Source organism: Apus apus, chromosome 1 (genome assembly GCF_020740795.1).
Source record: "Apus apus isolate bApuApu2 chromosome 1, bApuApu2.pri.cur, whole genome shotgun sequence".
Lineage (NCBI taxonomy): Eukaryota > Metazoa > Chordata > Aves > Apodiformes > Apodidae > Apus > Apus apus.
This window is the reverse complement of record NC_067282.1, coordinates 191,951,950-191,975,111: the sequence shown is the minus strand read 5'-3', so window position 1 is coordinate 191,975,111 and position 23,162 is coordinate 191,951,950. Positions and strand designations below refer to the sequence as shown.

General features: G+C 37.6%; 1 protein-coding gene across 3 annotated transcripts in view; it reads right to left on the bottom strand.

Annotated features, from left to right (window-relative positions):
- ATXN7L1 (ataxin 7 like 1) overlaps positions 1-23,162 on the bottom strand; it is a 111,787-nt gene that overhangs the window by 64,651 nt on the left and 23,974 nt on the right. For 2 of the 3 annotated variants that reach the window (XM_051622968.1, XM_051622960.1), the window contains exon 3: positions 8,576-8,680. The exons of the other annotated variant lie outside the window; for it this stretch is intronic. In XM_051622968.1, coding sequence (XP_051478928.1) covers positions 8,576-8,680 — 105 coding nt within the window. The remainder of the gene's footprint in view (positions 1-8,575; positions 8,681-23,162) is intronic. 3 annotated transcript variants of the gene reach the window in all.

Sequence of the window (23,162 nt, the reverse complement as noted above, 5' to 3'; positions counted from 1 at the left end):
GCCATTTCAGTTTTCTTTGCACTCACCACTGCACATAACAAGGCAATCTAATCCTGGCAGCTGTGAGGGCCAGAGCTATATTCTTGGGTCATCCAACCTCCTCCCAGGCCTGGTTCTCCACCTCTGAAGGGAGCCCTGAATGCACAAGACGAGTCACACCTCCAGCCCCACCTGCCACCTCACATGCAGGCTCAGCAACCACAACTCATGCCACAGATGTTCAGCTACTAGAGAAGGCATTACCCCAAAATTGCTGCTGTTGCCTTTGGGAAAAGCCAGTAGCCAATGGTCAAAAGCCAACTTTCTAAGCCATCTTTTAGTAAAAATTTTAGTACAAAGAGAGTGAAGAAGTTCGTAAACTTCTCATATGCTTTGCAAAAAATGGCTAAATGATAACATTGTAGAAATCGCAACAGTCAGAAGATTAACTAAAACCAAAATGTTTAGACAACTGCTAAAAGTCATGGTCAATAGGTGGGGCTATATGTAGACAAGACTTATACAGATTTGAAATGGAAACAACATTTGGTAGTGACTAATCTGAATGTTAATTATCTTCTGTGACACATGCAGAGTGAAACATTGTACTACCAAAAAACTCCACACCCCACCCTCAAATACCCCACCACATCTTCCTTGTCTGATCACATGCAGGATAAACAAAGAGCGAACAGAGAGAAGAGACTTGCTCTTAACACAGACTTTGAATACAGTGAAGAATCAATGACTTCTTATTTGGTTTTTTGGTAAATTCAGGTTCTACTTCAAATTTCCTTCCTTTACCATGCATCACAATTTGATATAAAATAGGATTTGTTCTTGCTTATCTTTTACTCACCAAGACACTTCCAAACAATGAGTTCAAAAAGCTCTTGCGTTTTCAACTTTATCTAGGAACGGGATGAAGAAGTGTTTTTTAAAAATTATTTTTAAAAACATTCCTTCTCTGAGATGGAAGACATCCACCTTATTCAGACCAAGTAAGACAGGCTACAGAAAACTGCAAAGCCAAATACCCCTAGTTTTAATTTTGAAAGATTTTTACAGGTTACAATAGAAATTTTCACCTGTACCTTTCCCCACTCCCCCACTATCACAACCCCCATCTCTCCACCAGAGAAGCAGCTGGAAGAATGATGCACTAAACGCAGCCCTGTAAATTATAGTATGTAGGAGATTAAACTTAAGCCTAATGCTATAGTCAACCTTCAACAGCTGAGTTCTATTAATGGACACTCCTTAAAAGAAATCCTTATTGGTTACTATTTAAAACTACATCTCTATTAAAATCTTGCCTGAAAGAAATGACAAGTGATGTGTCCCTCCCATCAATGCCATGACAACACCCAATTCAAGTATGTACTGCATCATTTACCACAATTTATACAAAGTAAAAAAATACAAAAGGGTTCACTAATCAAATACTATCAATGAATATACTATGCAGAAGAGATAAGCTGATTTATGATGATAGGCATTATGTGTAAACTAGAACAACACAATTCCAGTGCTCTGAGAAGCCCAGTGTCATTATTACACTAATCAACTTCCTATGTTGATTTAGGATCAGCATTGTAATATTACGGCACAGCCAAGGTACTGTAAAGGCATAACTTAATAGAAAAAATAAGTGAAAAGACAATTATCAATGTTTTACTTCCAGACTTTTCCATTTCTTACACAGGTCCAGAAATAGGTATGGGGGGGCGAGAAGGTTACTGTACTTAATAGTAACTGCATACGTGTGTAGCATTCTGTTCCACGCTGAATGTCTTCTTCTGTTGAATGCTCACTGCTCCCCAGTGCACAGTCCTTTGAGATTCACTTGTGCCAAAACGCTCCTCCTGCCCTCTCATTCAAAGAATCTTTTGAATGAATAAAATTTCAATTATTGACATAACAACCTAGGGCGAATTTTTTAAGTACAGAAGTTATCTATGGGAAATCGTCTGCTTCCTACTGACAGTACTCATTGACCTTGCCACTCTCTCTATCAGATCTACTTCTATATTTGAACTTCTCTGTTTTAGGCTTTGTCACCAATGACAAATTAGTAACCAAGAAGAAAGCAATTTAAGCAGTGGGATGATAGCAGAAAATACAAAAAAAGCCAATCCTATCCAATATTGTGCTGCTTGTTTCTAAGCGAGCAGGTCAGCACATCTGAACACAGCTCCACTTTTAATTCATGTGCTAGATGAAGAAAAGAAAACACAACAAACTCCTTCCAGCCAGGTGTAGACGTTACATTTGCGGTTGCTCCAAGCATCAGATGCACATTTTTCAGTCCCTATCACAGTCCATCCCTTGGATCTGGATGTTACTCTCTACATTCAAGTTTACTTTGATATATCTCCAATGCAAAAAGCATGTGCTAGTCTTGTTTTAGCCTGGGTTATAGTGTGCCTCATGACTGGGACATTTTCCTCTACTAGAAATGAAAGTTACAAACAGAAATCAGTGTATCCTAGGCAATTGAACAAGTAAAAATGTACGAAGGAAGTACACACAAAACATTTGATTCCTTCTCCCTCCATCCCCATAAAAGAAAAAAGGGATTTGACCTGCAGTGAGTTTCATTATAATTACACAGTGAAAAAACACTTGTCATCTGCCAGGCTGCCTTTGAATATGATACAGTTCACATTCCCTTCAGAACAATGGGATTTGACCATTTTTTACATCATGAGCATCTTCTTTGGTACGTACAGCATAGTCTTCCTTGAAAACAGCTGGAAAATAAAAAATAGAGCCAAATAGTGGTGTATTAAATTAGTATTATGGCTCTGAGGAGACCTCATAGAGGCCTTCCAGTATTTGAAAGGGCTACAGAAAAGCTGGGGAGGGACTTTTTACAAGGATGTGTAGCAAGTGGACAAAGGATAATGACTTAAAACCAGAAGAGCGGAGACTTAGATTAGACATTAGGAGGAAACTCTTTAGTGTGAAGGTGGTAAGACACTGGAACAGGTTGCCCAGGGAAGTTGTGGATGCCTCATGCCTGGAAGAGTTCAAGGCCAGGCTGAATGAAACTTTGAGGAACCTGAGCTATTGGAAGGTGTCCCTGCCCATGGATCTCAATGTTCTCTAAGGTCCCTTCTAACCCAAAGCATTCTGTGATTCTGTCATTCTTGTCAGTCTAGCTGCTACTGTTTCCATTTTTAACAAAAAGCAGGGGGGACAAGAGTAATTTTAATAATTTTAATTCTTTAATGCAGTGAAACCTAACCATGTGACAACCAGAAAGTTATTAAATCAATAATGCTATAATATAACAAATTTTGACAAGGCTGTGAAAAAGGAAAATCACAGTAACAGAAAGAGGATTACTCAACATGCCCCTGTCCTTGAAGGGCACAAGAGCATTCCCCTTGATAAAAGGTCAAACGGGTTAACAATTACAAAACCTCAAACAGCTGTATTTAATAAAAAACAAGGCACTGAATAATTGAAAAGCTTATCAAAACTGAGAATAATCCATCAAATGTGACAGTGATACCCATATAAAAATCTTTATGCAAAAAAAAGATGCCAGCTAGTAATGCTCCAGCTCATGCTAAGAAAGCAAATCATCCTTATTCATACTGTAAGCTCAGCCTTCTTGTCTGTAATCGTGGTTCATTAAATTGTAACGCACAACTACCACAATGTAAAATAGCTAGTCTGAGTAATTAAAAATATATAACCCCTCTTAGAAAAATAATTATGATATGGAAGGGGAAAATATTTATATCCTTCAGTGCTCCACTACTTTAAGTTTATTTTTCTTTTAAATGATGCTTATATTGCCAAAGAGGCGGATAAAAAGGAAACATCAATTTCCAACTTTCATGAGGACATGATGTCAATCCAAGAGTTTATAACTCAGAACTCATGAAAATCAAGGGCAGGTTTTTTTTCTTTTTTAAGGAGTAAGAATTTCTATTTCTTAAGTAGAAGCCTGTTAGAATAACCTTAGAGACAGGCAGGATAGATAGGAACTAGCCTCCAATAATTAGCAAAACAAGATATCTTCATGGTCATTTCTCCTTGACAAAGCAAAATTGTTCTCATTTTTACTCTATGACTTCATCAAATGGGGATTTAACTACTCAATTCATTAAGATACTCTCCACCATTTTGGAAACTGCTCCAAAGTATGTTTGGAAATTTTCTTTGATGGTTATACTGCAGTTACTGTTTAACCAAGCTGTGTTACTTAGATCGGCTAATTCACCTCTTTCCCCCAACTTTACTTTCAACACTTTCCCATCGTTAATTTATTTCCTCATATTAAAAGAAAAAGTCAAGACGAGCTCTCTATGTGTACTCTGCTTGTTCTTCACTGTGCCAGAGCTATCTTTTATGAAAAATTTTCCTTTCAACAGGGGAAAAAAAAAGTAAACGAGCCTTTTATTGTGTGGAACATTATTTTTAAAAATTAGAACTGCATCTGATGCTGTTCATCCTAGTAAAGGACAACGCAGCATAAAAATATTAAGCTTTCCTCTCTCTGGGGCCAAAGGAAAATAGAAACAGCTCCTGGGAAGTGGTACGGGTCCCATCTTAAGAAGTAATAGAAAGACTGTCGCAGAATTGGAATTAACAGAAGTCGTATGGACACACCTCAGCACAGGCTGCCACCCTAAAAATCTCCTAGATGTATTGGAGAAAAATACCCAAACAAACAGCAAAAACATCATGGTACTTCAGGGATACCGAAACACTACATTCTTGGTGTCCCAAGAACTGCCCTATGTTTTCATTGATGTTGACTTTTGAGAATAAAGTCTCAAACCTAAAATTGCCCACACGCCAAGTACAATTAGAAATGCTACAAGCTCTATTACTAGACTGACTTCTCATTTAAAACTGCTTCAGGGAGAAGTAAATACAACTACACGTTCATACTTAAAAAAAATATCTAAAATGCAATACCACTGCAAGAAGTTACTCAAAATAACTGGCTTGAGAAGAAAACAACACTATTTCAACCCTATTGTTGATGACATTATGATATACTAGAAGTGCACAATAATACTGAATGACCTCAAGAAATTTGATTTATATAGTTTACCCAGCAGCCTATAACAGCAACTCTCTCTTTCAGTTGGGCTTACACTATATGTACAAGAATGATTTAATCCTCACAAATGGAGATGTTTATCCCACAGATACATAGATGGGAAACTGGTCTTAAAAATAGTTCCGTATTTCTCTGACTTACAGGCTAGATCACATCTACTACTTTGCAACACTGAGCTTTGCACTGTGTTTATTACAGACTCTCAAGTCCAGCAAGCCAGTCCTCTAATTAGCCAAATGTCCTCTTTTCCCATCCTGACTTCTGCTGACCTAAGGTTGTATGATGCATTGCCTTCCACCAAAAAGTGTGAAACACAACCAGATTTTTCTCTTTTTCTGCTTGATATCCAGGATTCAAACCCTTAAAAGTTAAATAGCAACATCTGCCTCTATAATCTTCACAACCTCCCAGTGCCATCAAGGATGGCTGCCACATGTCTGAAATTAGAGACAAATAAAACAATGGGTCTTCTTATGCTCTGGAGAAAGGCAAATGCCAGCAAGGGCTCAAGAGAAGTGTTACAGAAACATTTGCTAAACTAAGCATTCCAGTGATGTTCCAAAGCCAAGACCTTCAAGTTATAATGCAGGGAACCTAGAAACACAAAGCACGTGTCTGGCATGAACCTAAATGCTTACTGAGGGAATATGGACTGGATTTTACCAGGAATATTAGTAACAAACCACACTTTGTGGGAGATTCTGGGATAGATCTCTACAAGTCCTTTTCAGTAGCAATAAAGACTCCCCATGATGCAGCCTTCAAGAGCCAAAAACCCACTAGTGGCTTCTAATGCTTTCTCACTTTGCTGTCTTTGTTACAACTTCAAAACTGCTATTCAAGGCACGTAAAATAACAAATAATGAATTTTACAGTAAATATGGCAGTCTAAAATACCTCAAAGTCTACTGACAGGTGTGTTCAACATCACTGAATGTACAGGAATACTGCTGCATGGCCTAACTAAATAAAACTGGAAGTTAAATATTTCTGTATCACAGAAGAGCCCAGTGCAGCCAGAACCAGCATCTCAAAGCAAGCCTTCTCCACACATTTCTCAACAGATTATTGATATCATAACATATCCAGTGAGAGTTTTTTCTGGGACAAGCAGCTCACAGTTGATCTGTTTTCTAAAGCAGGTTTCTTATAATTTTCTCACCAGATGATGCAACTACAGATCAAGTAATGAGATCAGTGTGTAGCTCTTCTTTAGATCTTACTAAATTCTCACCAAAGCAACCATATGTTAGTCGATGGCAATGTCACTTATACAACATGTCATATTTTTAACAGATTAATTTTTTAAAATAAATTATTAGTTATTTTACAATAGTTCCAAAGAGGTCAAAGAAACATTCTCTCTTCTAAAACATCTTCTATATGGTTTTAGTATGTCATCTTTTCTGTTTATTCTTTAAAACAAAATATTTTATCTATGCATTTAAAGCTCTTCCAGAGGCCTTACAGCAATATTCCACTACATGTTTCCTGAAACAAATCTGACTAGATTTAGTACAAGCTTCAAGGGGGAGCACCTCTGGTCAATTATTTTCAGTATTCTCCATTTCTTTTAATATTGTATTTTTCTTTTTTTTTTTTTTTTTTACTTTTTCAAGTCTTTATTGACCATAGGCTCTTAAAACAATTAAATCAATTCAGAATTTAATGCTCAATTGTTCAATGTAATAGGATTGTTGTAATGAAGCTGAAGTAAAATAAATTGTATATGTAATGGAGAAAAGAGAAAAAGGAAAAAGGACAGTGACCCACGGATCTTTGCAGTTTACAGGTAACACACTAACTTTGATGGTAACTTGTTACTTCCAAGAGCTCAAGAAGTTCCTTCTGACATGAAGTACTTTACCCTGATCTAGAAGAAACGTGATTCTATAAATGCCTTCTACATGAAAAACAAACCAACTTCCATACTGCTCCCCAAACCAGCTCATGTCCAGGAAAACAGCACAACTATGGAAAGCTACAGTAAGGTGCTACACAGGGTCTTCTGTTCCACAGAGCATTTTTGATTAATGCAATAGTTAAATATTTAGAGTATCCACTGTACCTATGACCATACGCAGAAAAGCTTTTCTGTCACTGAAAGAACTGTGAGATAACTGAAGCTGGGCACAAGGAATCTTTATGGAACTAAGAGCAAGAAACAAATTTTGAAAAAACCCAGAAAAGCAGAAAAAGCAGAAAAGCTTGTTAAAACACTGAAATTAACATCAGCCCCCACCATTAAATTATTAAGTCCCTCTCCCACTACACTAATACTTTCAGATCTTTTCCTACACACTGGATATAAAAACTATATTCCACTAACACAGTTTTTTCATTATTACTTCAATCCAGGACAAAGTTGAGTGAGTTACACAACTGCCTTTCAAGGTAAATGGAGTTGCTCCTGGTTGGTTGTTAGCTGTCCATCCATACAAACCCAAGACAAGATTTTGGTAAGATCTCTTTAAAAGTAAATAGACGTTTATGTTTTGTGTTCATCCCACTTACATTTTTCCCCTTACTGACTTTCTTTGCTGTCAAGAAGGCTGAAAGGGGCAAAGGATTTGTGAACTTTATTTGCTGTATTTAGGTAAGGAAAATCTTGCTGGGTCTTTTTTTTTCTTAATGTATTTAATTGATTCCATCCTCAGTACTAATTACCTTTCATTATTATGCAATCACCTTCAAATTATTTTGATGAAACTGAATTTGATTAAACCTCATGCAAAGCTAGCCATTCCAGTCACATTTTGCAATCCTTTAAGAAAAACCAACCAAACCAACAAACGCCACCACAGAAACAAACCACTGGACAAATAACAAATAAACCACTGGGTAAGTAATAAATAAACCAGACCTCTGGATGTTTTTCTGAGAATATTTGAATGTAGCTTGTTAATCAATAGCAAAATTTTCTAATAATTTATCAACATAAAAATTGTAATCTTGCTGTTGTCATACTGAGAAATAAACATCTGCACATTTCTGCAGCTTCTCCAATGCACATTTTTCAAGAGAATCTTAACAAATGTGACTTGACATGCCAACTATGTAAAAAAATAAACCCTATGATAAATATAAAAATAAACCCTACATATATCTATGCATAAATCCCAACAGAAAACAACCCATAACATTCACTTCTAGTTAATGCAGATCAGTATCACAGCCCTCAATTTACAGCTTTGATAAGAGACAATCCAATGTTAGGTTGTAACAGTTTTAGCCTAGCTAGTATCTAACTAACAGGATTTATTTGTTGTAATAGGTTAATTTAATATAACAAGTTCAACTTGAAAAGCCCAGCTTCCAGAACAGCTAATTTAACTTCCTCTACAGGAAACAGGCTTATTTGAAGGCATTGCTAGTATTTTCTGAGGAAAGAACACAAGATAACCAGAAAAGAGTATCTGCAATGCCTCTGTCACGATCGTATGCAATGATTCTTCATAGAACCATACGCCAGTTTGGCACTGTAATTCAGGAAAGAAAACATTCACTTACCGCAGTGTGACTGGAAAACCTGTGGCTTGACTACCTGATTGCAGATATTGCACACTACAAGATAGAAATCATCATGAGCTGGATAATGGCCAAATAAGTGCATATCTGTGGGAAAGTTAAAAATATATACAAGAATTAGAAATTATGCTTTATATATATATTAAGAAAAGAAATTGAAAATACTGCAGGGCCACTAATGTTATATTAATTTATACAAAGCAAATGTATACACTGCTCTGTAAGAGCTTCTTATTATGTTAAAGAGATTTTTTTTTTTTCCTCTTCTGGGAATTAAAGTCCTATACTACTACTGCAGCCTCATCCCCCAGTCTGAGTCAGAACAAAGGCAGCAATGTCTTTGTCTTAACACTCATTGCCAAGAAGTGGAGTAAGCACTTCTGTACTGGTCAACTGTTGAAACAATAAAAGATCACATCTTAAAATCTCTGCCTGAAGATCCTTTTAGAAAACGTATGTGCGGGTTATGCTCGATGTTACAATATCCCAAGCATGACTACAGATTGCTAGAGAAAGTCTCCTGCTAAACAGCTAGCTATAGTAACCAAGGTCAAGGATCCTACAGCTCAAAATAAAGTCAGGAATGTCAACCCTGTTTTGAACCAGATGTCATAACATTAAACTTCTGATTCTGTGCGAATGTCCCTCCCAGTTCAAATACCCTGCTGCATGTTTCCCCAGCAAAAACTCTGGGAGGAGACAAAGATGGTTAATGAGTATTTCTCAGTGACGGCACGAGGAATTTCATGAAATCAAAAGATGGGTCCAGTCAGATGATGACAGGCACTTGTCCCTCTCAGCTGAAACACATAATGCAATACATGCATTCTTAAGCCATTACAAACACAGAGTAAAATGGGCTTAAATTACTACTGAAGGGCTCAGAGCTCTAACATTACAAGTGAGGTAACTTGTTTAACTCTGCATTGCTATAACTTAAGAACAAGCACACATACTCATCCACTGCAGCTCAGCTTAGAGGGCAGAAACCCCAGTCACTTTCATGCACTTTGCTGTGATCATGTCACCACGCCCAGTGTTGTTAAGGAAGGTGTTGCAGCATTAGTAACCCCGTGCTGAGTATCGGCCACACAGATTGCACTACCTCTCAGAACAGGGAAGTGACACCTTCATTTAAAGATGTCGTAAAATGGCATTCCAGTGTTACTCAGCAGCATCTGAAATCCATTACAGAACTTGAAAATGTGGCTTCTGACTCAGACTGAAATATCAATCTGCTGCAACAGGAAGAAAAATGAGAAGACCCTCAGTGAAGACAAACATGTACAACAGCCACTGTGATTGACAGACATCAGCAACTTAATCCTGCTCTCCAATAAATAATATTTTTCTTTAAAAAATATGGTTTTTTTCAAAAAGTGACTCAAGCAGGTACTTTATTTCATTAGTGCTTAATCAAAGCAAACACTGTGGCCCTATAACTAACTATAAGTGATTCTGCCCTGGTCTATACCACTGTGTCAGTAACATCACTGTTTATGATACTGGTACTTGGCATGAAGTGCAAAGTGTCTTCAGTCCCCAAAAAACCCACAGAGGAACAGGGCAACCTCTTGCATGGTAATTCAAACAGTATCACAAGTAGATCCAAACAGGCTCATTCAAGCATCCTTGGGCACAAATCAGCACCACCAACACACAGATATTCCATAGTCTGATATAATATGAATCGTTCCTTTATTCCCTGGACATCCAAAGCCTCTCTCTATGTTACTGCTCACACCAGGCTACAAAACCCAGTTGAAAGGTTAACCAAAAGTGGCCTTTTCACAGTGCAAGTCTTGGACTAACCAAGCCTTTAAATGCATTACAGCCAAATGAAGGCAATCAGCACATTCAACTTTAAAAGAATAGCAGCGGTGAGGTACCTGCTCCTTTGGTATTTTCTTGGTGTACTTAGTACTGATGAAAGCCACAACTGCACAGTTAGATTACACCAAATCCTCCCTACTAGTAAAACAAACAAACCCCTAAGCAGGTACTATGTCTAGCCTGTTTGTTTTATTTCTTATTTTAACATGGTAAAACAGTGATCTTTGTAATTCTTAGCCAAGGATATTTTTGACCAGAACCTACAGTATTCCACTAACAGCACTGTAAACTCCACAGAAATGAGAGTTTTCCTCAGCTATTATTTGTCACAAAGTCTCAGGCCAAAAACATGCATTTAACTACAGATATGAAATATTTTTAAAATTATTAAAACATCTCAACAACATAAAAGATTTTTTCTGTTGTTTGAATGGTGTGGTGACAATCTTGTTATGAAAACATACAGACTTTACCCTCTACAAAAACAAAAGTTTTAAAGCATTTTTCCATTTTAAATTCCTTTACTCCATTTCAGGGTCACAGCTCTGTATACTAGCCTCTAAAATATGCCCAGCTTTGAGGCGTGTGAAGTCAGATGGGTTCTAGTTTGAGTTTTTATGAAGTCGGGCTGCAGGGAGCAACTTACAAAAACACACAAGGTATTACGAAGATATACTGCAGAATATTGGAGAAGGATGGAGTAAAAAAGCAGGTTAGTTCACAGAATCACAAAATCATCTATGTTTTCACCAGAAACTGTCAAGGAGACAGAGCAATGAAGAAAAAGCTCTGGTTCCTGCAAGGCTGCTGCACAACCCTAGCAAACAGCATTGCACCTAACAGTGCTAAAATAGCACATTTGAGTTTTTATGGTACTGAGGTGGCAGAAGTTGAGATGCAAAGAAACTGCACAGACATGTATGAGAACGCACCAGAAACACTGCTGTGAGAAACACAGAATCAAAACAATGAAGAGATGCAGCGTCAGTGATACCCTGAAGCAGAGCTTTGGACGGTTTTTCGTTTTGCAGATCCATACCAATACCACAGTGAGAGGTGCAAGTGTCTATTGTAAAAGTGGGTCTTCTGATATCAATTAAAATTATTAGCTACCTGCCAAAAGTCCACTCGAATTAATCTGAGTATCTAAACAACACAAGACTACAGGTTGGAAACCAGAAATAGGAATCATGCTATACAAATAAATTGTTATTATTGAATCAGAATAGCTAAAAACCTTCAATTAAACACTATATTTTAGACTGGATTTCTTAAAAACCTCACTATGTTACTTTTTAATTAAGACTGTAAGAAGTATTAATATTGTCTCACCAGAAATTCCAACTGGGGACACACTTTTACTAGGCATAATAATATACAAATGCAATTCAGATCAAAGAATTAACAATGAAGACAGCAAGGAAAGTTTATGTGAAAAAGAAAGTAGGAAATATAAAATACCATTTATCTTTTTAAACACCACTGAAGAAGACAGCAGATATTCAGTGAATAAGGTGAATGACTATCAAGTAGTACTGAAATAATTATCAAAGTACACAAAAACAAGGGAAGGACAGAAGAGTGATTGTGAAGAGCCTTTATCTTCTACCAAAACTTGGGTCCCCAATAAAAGGGAAAAGAAGTGACCAAGGTCTGCAGCACTGACCCTAGACTGGCTTGGCAACCTCTACCAGAGCCTGTGGTCTTCTTGCAGCAGGTAGCTACAGAGCTGAGACAGAGCACCCAGCCCTTCTGGTAAGTAAAAGCAAACCATGGCCCCCATCACAGCTACCTTGTTTTACTGGAATATACTTTCAGTAAATTCAAAGTAGACTCTTGATGGCAAGAAAGAAGAGAGAACTTATTTTCCAGTACCTGCCTGCTTTGTGGAAGTGTTATCTATATATACCTCATTCCTTGCAGTACTGAATATTCCCTCCCCTCAAGGTTGACACCTTTTGGCCAGCCATGTCTATTGATACTACACACCAACAAAAGTCTTGCTTGAAAATGAGCTGTTTGACTAACAGGATGTGAGAGTGTCCCATATAATGTGAAAAATATGCAAGAAACATGGAAATCAGAGACAGTGAACACTGACTGTAGGAAATAGGACTTTCCTAGATTAAAAACTTAACCCAAATACTACATTGTGTATATTTTGCTATGGTGCTTAAAAATAAATATAACTTCTACTTATAGTTTTTATAGGTGGAATGGGTAATGGGTGCAAGATACTCCTGGGTAGATATCCACTTAACACCAGAAGAAATTCTTTCACAACGAGAAGAGTTGGGTATTGGAATAATCTCCCCAAGGAAGCTGTGGATTCCCCAACACTGGACACATTCAAGACTCAGTTTGATAGGGTGCTGAACCACTTCTTCTAAACCAGGTTCTTACCTAGAAAGGTTGGACCAGATAATCCTTGAGGTCCCTTCCAACCTGGCATTCTATGATTACTAACATTTACAAATAAAAAGACAGCTGTAGCCATACAACACAGTTTCGTAAGATATCAGTTTAGTAAAATGTGCATTAAAAACACAAATACCAGAGAAACAAAAGAAAATGTTGCTTCTGCAAATTGTGGCACAAAAACACAGGTGTCAGATACAACTTTATCCTCTCCAATAACACACACAAAGGAATTGTTTTTAGTAAAAATCAAAGCCAGATGACTTATGTTAAGTTCCTTCTCTACTGTTATTTAATTCATAGTAATTTATATCCAACAGTGTAATAAAACACAAGCTAGAAATAATCTAAAACATTCTTCCACGGCAGAATTAAGGCTGTTGAACAGTAAGACCTCACAATATTGTATGGGAAATTACATTTTTAATTATGATATTTTGCTATAAAGTATACACACTTTAAACATTCTCGTATATATTGAGTTGCTCCACTAAATATACACACAAAGTCTGCTTTGAAAAACAGTAGTGATGTTTATGTGTAAAGAGAGAGAAGGGGAGGAAAGAGAGGAGAGAGAAAGACTATTCAAGACACACTGGTTTAAAACTAGCAAAGAAAAGCCAAAGAAAAAAAGGCAGTAGAAAAAAAGGCAATGGACAAAAGGAAATCAATGTGGTCTCTCCTGCTCCGAAGATACAGATTTTTAAACTTTGTATCTAAAAATATGCTCAGAATTTCCCTTTTGTTCCAAAGAAGCGACAAATCTGTCCATCATTAAAAACCAGAAATGCACAAAATCATTCAGTGCATTAGATTACTTTTACATTTGAGATTATATAAAAAACTAAGTAATTTGAATGCTGAATTGAAACTTGAAACTGAAATAATATAGACATCTTCAGGGTATTATTCAGACAGCAGTTAAATACGCTTGCATAGACAGGATAGTCTTAGAAATAAATGTCACACTCTTTCCATTTAATGTCAGCTTTATTCTCCCTCAACTATGGTTTCCCTTTAGTTCTCCTTTTTTATGCACAAACAGCTCTTTCAGTAAGCAGTTAGCCAGTATAAACTGCATTTTACCTTTGAAAATACCAGAATCACAGTTGCAAATAATCACACAATAATCCAAGCAGAAAGAGATCACTGGGTGTCATTTACTGTGAGCCCCTGCTCAAATCATAGCTAACTTCAGGGTCAGTACCACAAAGTAGTGCTCAAGGTAATTTCTTTTCTGATGGAAAAATGCAGTTCCTGACTGAGGTAAGCATGAAATTGAAGAAAAAGTAAAATTAAAATTGTCAGGACAGAACTAACCTAAGGCCAAATACAACTGTCCTAAGTCCTGACTAATGTCCTTTGGGTGTCAACACAAGGACCCGAAGATTCTGCATGCCAAAAGTCAAGTGATTAATGAGAAGAAAACAGAAACACTGAACTTTTCAACAGCAATAACAAATTATACACAAGAATGATGAAGAAGAAGAAGAAAAAAAAGGGGCTAGGAAAATACAGCAAATAGACTTAACAAAAGTCAATGTGGTAAAAAGTTGGGTTGATGACAACCTTAAAACAAACCAGTAACTTCGAATGGTATGCTGCTCTCCCAGGTTAGAGCAATCATGAGGACACTGCCAATCCGAAAGAATGGTGGGAATTTTTCATTAATTATAGTTCATGCAGGAAATATAGCCCTTATGACTTGGAAAAATTTGGTACTACACTGCCTTATCTAGGCATTTTGAAACTGTATTGAAGATGGAAGTGGTACCTTCCATTCCCTAAGACCTGTAACAGAAGGAAAAAAAAAAGTTCACAATCAGGAATCAGTGATATAAACAAATATTGCAGATTAACAGTATCTGCATCCTTTTTGTAACAACAATCTGTTTGGAAAGGATTATGAACTAAGTTACACATCACTGACCTTTCTGTTTTATGTAAGACACTATAAAAAAAAAAAAAGAAAAAATCCAAACATGGGAAAATGTGACAAAGCTTTTCTTCCACAATTCTGAAGATGTTTATGACATTTATGTAGGATATTTACCACCCCAGTCTAAAACAATTTGGCAACACAGGACCAGAATTACCTGGGCTACCAGATTAATGCATTACAAGGATACTGGAAAACTCCAAACTCACAGCACTAGAAGCATGCTGCATTACCTATGACACCAAGAATTCCCAGCTTTTCACATTGTAAGGTACCTAGAGGATAAGGCAGTAGGTAATGTAAATTCTTCCTGCTTGAAAAACCTACTTCTTGAAACTTGCTTATACAGAAGTACACAGACCATAACCTTTTGGAGTAGGCAGAAGACAGCTCATTTGCTTATGGAATCTTTATGTCATTCTCTGTACACAACTCAGAAAAAGCACAGGCTCCAACACCAAATAACTAATGAAGTGCTCGGTTACTCTTTTGTATTTAACTTCTTCTCTAACAATCTTATTTCTGTAACACTGGACAACACTCAAAATAAGTGTTTTGCAATTTGCTGTTTCAATAGAAAATCAGGGTGCAGTTCCACAAGTTAGGCACAGGTATGGTCCTTTTTGACTCCAACTCTGATATTCTTGCCCCTCTCTTGTCCTTGTACTATCAATTAACTGATTAACAAGGAGCTACATTCAAGACCACTTCAAACCAAGAGTAAAGTAACAAGAGGAAGGACAAAACAAAACAGGAAAAGGTCTTCTGACAGTTTAATTCCCTGTCCAACTGCAGAACCTGATGAACTAGAGGGACTAAATTTCAGCTTAGACTGGTGTATGGTTCTCCTGAATTAGATGTCTGACCTTTAGCAACAGTTAGAGGGTTGCACCACATTCATAGTTTCTTAGAGACTTCTACAGCAGGTGGACTCTTCAAGCTTCTCCACTGGGAGAGCACACCTTGACACAGGAGAAACGTCATGTCTGTGTGTTAACTACAATGACTCACAGAAAACAGTGTTTCAGCTTTTGATTTTCTGCTGCAAGATGGTTAAGCTTTCCGATGTTTAGCCAAATACACTAAAGAGGCAAGGAAACAGCATGAATCTTCAGGTCCTGTAGAAGCAGTAAGGTGAAGATCTGGAGATATCAAATGTTAGTTTAAATGTATGGAGTCATTTAATTTCCCCCCCCCCCCAGTATTTCAATGCTTTTAAGCTACAGAAGTACTAAGGCTATGTAAAGGGTACATGGGACCCCTTTTCAGCTTTTACATTACTACAGTTGATGACTGCTGCAGGGCACTAGTTTGGTATTGTTGACCTTCATTAGTGGAGTGAGCAACCCTTTTTGGAGACTGAGACATTAATGGGTTTCAGAAAAGCACACTGAACTTCTGCAAGTCATTAGAGTCCTGAAAATTCAAACATATTAGTCTAGATTGAGCCAAGGGTGAAAACACAGCTTCGGTGACAATTAAGGAATCTTTTTCTGGAAAGATGGATCACTCGCATACTCCTACTATAGATCTAACTTTCTGATAAACTGGCACCAGTTTGGCTAAGAATGCTATTGGGGAAGGAAACTTCTTCCCTTTTATCTCTGATGAAGACCTTTGTCATTACACCTCTACAGCTGTACTGGTATCCATCCACAGATGATTTCCAAGACTGCCAAGACTGGCACCAATACAGTCAACAAGGCACATGGTGTTTGAGGGAATGGAAAAAAGGTTTTCCAAGTCCTTCAAAGCAAAATCTGAAGAATTTGAAGGATACAGCTCTGCTTGACAGATGGGAAAACATATCTACTCCATGGTATCAGAGGACAACTAGCCTTTCTGGAAGTTGTCTATATAAAATGTACTGTGTTTTATTACAGAATTAATACAGGTTATAGACTGGTACCAGTGGACCTGGATCTGCCTAAATGTTGCTCTCTGAAGGCAGATTTAATTGGAAGAATACTGCTAACACTTGCACCCTGCATAGAAGTCTGCTGCTTCTCTTCAAATCTCGGTTGCTATAAAGCTTCCCTATCCATTTTGATGTGAGACTGATCTTTCTTTCTGAACTTCTTGGTCAGCACTTGGTTTGATCCAGTTTGGTGCTAGACTTACATGACCAGAAAAGCTTAGTCCAGAGGATGGTTATCAGATCACAGCAGTTGAAAGAAAAGACAAAGGAAGAAGCTTGAGAATGGGCATATTTACCTCCAGCTTAGCAGTAAAGTAAGGTGCTCACCTAGTACAATCTTGCTTCATGAAATGAAACTGCAGGAGAGCTGCAACTGTTATCACCCTCTCCTGAGTTTGTATACAGAAGACTTTAGCTTTCCTAGCCTGAAGGCAGAACCTGACACAGTTAAAAATACTTGATCTCACTAGAGTGGCATGCACTACTGCAGCAGGACCAGCAGCACCATCTACTCTAAGAACTTGTTCCATGTACAGAAGACATTTCCTCCTTACAGGACATCAAATAAGACCTTTTAGAAGAAATAAAAGTGGAAGAATTTAAAATACGAAGAAATGCAAGTCTTCCTCTACTCCAAAGCAAACTTTAAAATTATGTTTTAATGTTCAAATCTAGTCACCAGTTGCTAACTGACTATCTCCAAGAACAAAATGAGCTCTTGTGAGGTTTTAAGAATAGCTGAAGAACAGCCAGAGTGACTAGAGAAATTTATGTAGTTCTTAGTTCACCATAATAATCCAAGGGCTGGAGCACCTCTCCTATGAAGACAAGCTAAGAGAGTTGGGGTTGTTCAGCCTGGAGAAGGGAAGGGTCCAGGGAGTCCTTATGGTGGCCTTCCAGTACCTGAAGGGGCTACAGGAAAGCTGGAGAGGAGCTTTTTACAAGGGCTTGTAGTGAGAGGACAAGGGGTAATTGATTAAAACTGGAAAAGGGTAGATTTAGATTAGATATTAGGAAGAAATTATTCAGTGTGAGGGTGGTAAGACACTGGAAAAGGTTGCCCACGGAAGTTGTGGATGCCCCACCCCTATAAGTGTTGAAGGCCAGGTTGGACCTGGTCTAGTGGGAGGTGTCCCTGCCCATGCTGGGGGGTTGGAACTAGATGATCTCTAAGGTCCCTTCCAACCTAAACCAGTCTATAATTCTACAATAAATGGCATTTTTGATTGTGGCTGGCTGAAGAGGTGAGAAGCAACATAAAGTATTGTGAATTTGTCTTCTGTATCACAGCACAACAATCCCAAGGGTTTGCTACAATCAATAAGTATTTACTGATGATGCAGGTATGCTGTTACTTGATTTCAAACCAGTAGGGCTTCTACATGGACTTAGTCCAAAGACTTGAAGCTTTCCATTGTGCAATGCAAAATAAATTAATAACCCATCTATAAACTACACAACAACACATCTGTACTACAGATGATATTTACAGTGGGTTAGGGTGAGTAGTAAAGAGTATTTTCCTTATTTTTCTCCATGTACTAAAATTATAGCTTGAATGATCTTATATGGACTGATCAAATATTAAGTGATTCAAAAAACAAAGTTTGAAAAGAAAATAACTTCTCAGATCTTTATTGACTTTTTAAAAAAACTTAAAGAAAGTGACCGATGACCGAAAAAAACTTTTCACTCCTACTTCTTCTGTGCAGACTGCCATGAAACAGACTTTAATCCACCAACTGGTATTTTCTTCATAAACACTCAACAAGACACAACTGGTACTCACACGCTACCTGCAAAGCTGTATTATCTTCTGCAGAAGAGCGACTGGTTGAAGACAGTAGAACTGGACTGAAGGAGAGCTGGCTTAATTCCTGGCTCCTGAACAACATTCTTGCATAACCCTGATTAAATTTTTCTGTGCCTCAGTATCCCGTCTCTCAAATCAGCATAATATGCTCTTTGTCTGCCCTTGCCTGTTTAGATTGCAGCCTTTCAGTATTCTCTTACTATTTGTCCATACACTGTGGTCACAATGGGGCCCTTCATTTTGGCTGGGACCTCACTATGACTATAGAACAGGCAATGAACAAGATAACTTTCAGAAGCTGTGTGTGACCATTGGGATGATATTGCAAAGACTTATTAAAGAAGTCTTAATAATGTTTAAAGGAGATTTAGATATCCAAGTGGCATTTATAATTGCATCAAATACCCTTCTTTGTTGACATTATAAAACTTTTGTTATGCATTATTAAAAGAAATCCCACTTTTTAGAGTAAGAACACGAATTATTAAGGGTTAAAAAAAAGTCCTATAAAATGAAAATTTCACAGCTTTCTAGCCCAGCTCTTTAATAGCAAGATCATTATTGTTATTATAATAAAAGCATAATTGGGAAAATATTTCTCAGACAATGACTAATGAGTACACTCTTCTAATTTTTCTAGCAAGGAAAATGGTGAGTAAGTGAGCAAAAAACATTGAGAAAAAGAAAATCCCGTATCTCATCTATGTAATTCTGCAAAATGCTAAGTATCTCATTGCTCACCCATGCACAGGAAGAGTGGACCCACATGCAATTCCCAATTCATCATGTGTTATTACAGGTGCCTTTACTGCTGTTGCAGCATCCATTACTGCTGAGGAAAGTCAGTATAGAATCACTTAAGTTAGAAAAGATCTTGAAGATAGATCATCAAGTCCAACCTTTAACCCTACTCTATCACGGTCACCCCTAAAACATATCCCCAAGCATATCTATACAACTTTTAAACACACACAGGGATGGTGACTCAACACCTCTCTGGGCAGCCTGTATGTCTTTATACACCACAACTCAGCCATTAGAAAACTCAAAAACTCAAATCTAGCTTCTCCTTTCCCAAAGTGTGCTGTACAGTTTTACAAGCAAGTTACTATTTCTTTATGACAAATATGAAAACCCTTGTTTCAGCAGACCTAAGAAAAAGATGCTATGTCAGAAAAAGTGCAAATTTGGTGTATATAATTTTTCACTACTAGGCTGCTACTTTAAAGCAAATCACTAGCAATTAGAACTGTCCATTGAATATTTGGTGACTGCTGTATACCTAATTACCAACAGACATAATCACTGCTAGATCCAGGACATCACTAGTACACCATAATAGAACTTGAGCTAATCTTTAGCAAATTATGTCATCGGATACTACAAGGGAATTTGCTGCTTACCTGCTCTATAGCCAATTTCAATTTCTGGGTCTGTCAAAAGCATAGCTGAAAAAAAGTCAAATGCAACTAAATATCTAAATACTTTGAATCTTGCCTTCTGAAACTAATTAGTCATGACACAACACATATGCACTTCACAAGCTAAAGAATCTGCAGCATACAAAAGCTGACTGAACAAGGGTTCAAGACTGAGGGTACTTTCCATCCAGCCTTGTATATTAATTTCAACTTTTTTCTTTCCAATGCCTGCCTAGCTTTTTTCAGTCCCCAAGCCCATCACCGCAGGTACTTCTGTTTTGTTACTTCACTTCTCCCTTCAAAAAGAGCCAAGTGCCAGAACATCTTTTAATTTAAGAACTTTCTTCTCACCTAAGATGGAAGGTGTCTGCTCATTCTTAATCAAAAAGTGGATTTAAAATGAATATGTATTGTCTAACTGCCTCCCACACCTATAACAGTGCCTCTCTTCAGGAATATTGCCTATCATGTACCTTATCTCTCCTAGAAGTTACTTTCAGATAAACTTTCAATAAGATCATCTTTTCCCTTCACTCAATTCCAAATGAAATGGATTTTGTTCTCTTTCTTGTTGGAGTCTAGATCAAGGTGTTAAAGTGTTCAACTGCACTTCTTCTTCATTTAAGAGGACTTTATGCCAAAGAAAGATATATGAAAAAAGTTTATTAATGGATAACAGGACATAGCAATATGAATTAAAATCTCCAAACTCCAAACATACAGAAACTCTACCCCAAGGCCACTTAGACAAAACTGTTAGAACAGGCAATATTTTCTGTAGATTGAAGAGCAGCCTTTAGTTCCTCTAACATACAACTCCAGGAAATCGCTCTCTTGTTTTAAGAATTCTGCTCTCAGGGGAATAATTATCCTTGCAAGCACAATCAGTCAAATATTTTTACTGTCTGAGAAAGCATACATACATCACCAGCTCTTACACTGAGACTTACATAGCACACTTACCTACACATCACAAACATTTTCCCAAATAGGAATAATCTCCTACAGGTTAAACACATTAAGTATAGACAAACCAGTCTGGCAAAGCTGTACTTTGTACTGGTACAGTAGTCTCTTCCCTCTTCCAGGAGACATAAGCACAGTGTTGCTACTAACTGAGTCCACGCCAAGAGGCTGCTGCACACCTCAGGGAGCATTCTTACCTCTGAGAGACACAGCTCTTTGTGAAGAACACAGTCAAGAAGGGCTTGGGTCAGCACAAGTTCATATGCCACTAAAGTATCCATCAAATCTTCAATATGAACATCCCAAGCACATTCAGACAAGTTCCCTTTCTTCTGACACCCTCCTTCTTCCAGGGGTGCTACTGACAAAGTTACAGCTTCTCACAGGTACAGGATCAACCACAATTTAAAGACTCAAAATAAAGCTCCACAGCTAAAGCAATTCTACAAAGGAGCATGCTCTGCTACCAAGACATGCTCATGAGATTCACTGCTATTAGATGATAGAAAAATGAACTTTTTTTTGTTGTTACTACATCAGACAAAAAAAGGCCTTCAGAAACCTGAAAAGCTTTTACTACGTAAAGAATGAGCAAAAGAAACCATAAGTACTTCTCCTCTGAAATACCAGGATATTTGAGATCTGAAGACTTAAAAAAAACTTAAGAGTGAGTTTAAAGAAACCTGTGCATCTAGTAGTAATGAAACAGCCAGAAAGAAAGAGAAAAAAAAAAAAAGGAAAAAAAGAAATTCTGTGTGATGTGCTCTAGGTCATCCTGATCTGGCAGGGGGGTTGGACTAGATGATCTTTCAAGGTCCCTTCCAAACCCTAAGATCCTGTGATTTTGTGGTAATTGGTTCAATGTTGTCACTCAAAGCTATGCACACAAATATAATAAAAGCTATTAATGGGGCTCTTTTCTTTTAATGAAAGAAAGAAGTAATTTATTAGTTCAATCATATTCTTGTTCTGTTTCAATTTCTGTCACACTGAATACTGCCCAAGTCATATTCTGACCTTCATCTATGTAATTCTCACTGCTTAACAAACAAAAAAATATGCAACAATTTCATTTTCACGTTCTCAAACAGAGACTTAGAAAAACTTCAGCTGCCTTTGGAGCTGTTTTGTTTGTTTGTTTGTTTTCTGGCCAGGAGAAAAAGGTGGCTGTTGGGGAATAAACTACTCATAATATGGAAGATAACTATATTTCCTAATGTTAATCTTAAGTATATGCCTACTACAAAGATCTTTCCAGCTCAATCTTCTTCACAACATTACCTCACTTTCCACTATTTGGCAGCAGCTTGGTTAGTACCTCAGGGGGTAACTCAACTACCACACAGTAGCATATATGCGGTTTGAGGAGTATTTTTTTTAAAGGAAGGTAAATGCACATAACCAAGAATCAGCAGGCTAATTCAGATCTTGAGATATGCTACACTGATCAAAAAAGTAAGAGTGTTTTACAGGCACTTGACCATAGAGGTAGTGAGCCTGCTCTCAGTGCAGCCCTTTGGGTCTGGTTTCCTCACAGTGGGTACACTGCAACTTCATTGCTGTTGTCACTTGACTGAGGTTAGGATATGAAGGGCTCAGACATTTTTACTGAGGAGCTCAGAACAACCTAGGAACACAGACAAGGAAACTGCTACAAGATTAAAGCAAGCATCGGAAAAAAGGTCCGCTCAGTGACTGTCTCAGGTTCTCAGCACAAACGCATGAAAGGTCAGCAACAACATTTGCTGAAACCACCTGGATGCAAAAGTGGTGCTTCCACCAGCACCCAGCTTCTCAGATTAATTTTACCCACCTAACAGCTCACTGACATGACTGGACCACTCAACATTTCTTATGCTGCAGCCTGATGCCTCAACTTTGGTTAGGACTCTCCCATCCAGTACCATACTATTTGGGAGAGTAGGGTTAATGGTTGGACTTGATGATCTTGAAGGTCTTTTCCAACCTAAGTGATTCCATGATTCTGAGGATTTGCATGTAGCAAAGCAGTTAAGAATGACTTCACCCAGTCTTACAGAGTTGTGCCAGCTCTGCAACAGTTAAAAAAAAACATTAATGAAATGGTTCTGTTTAAGGACTGATTCTCCATGTTTTTTTCAGCTTTTATTGAAGTCTGTTGTGCCTCCTAGTACTCCATGATTTACCTAGGTCTAGGGTCATTGGAACAAGAGGTTTCCTAGACAGAGTCTAAGGTACAGCTTTTCAGACACATTCTCAATTCTCTGGCATACACCTGGCTC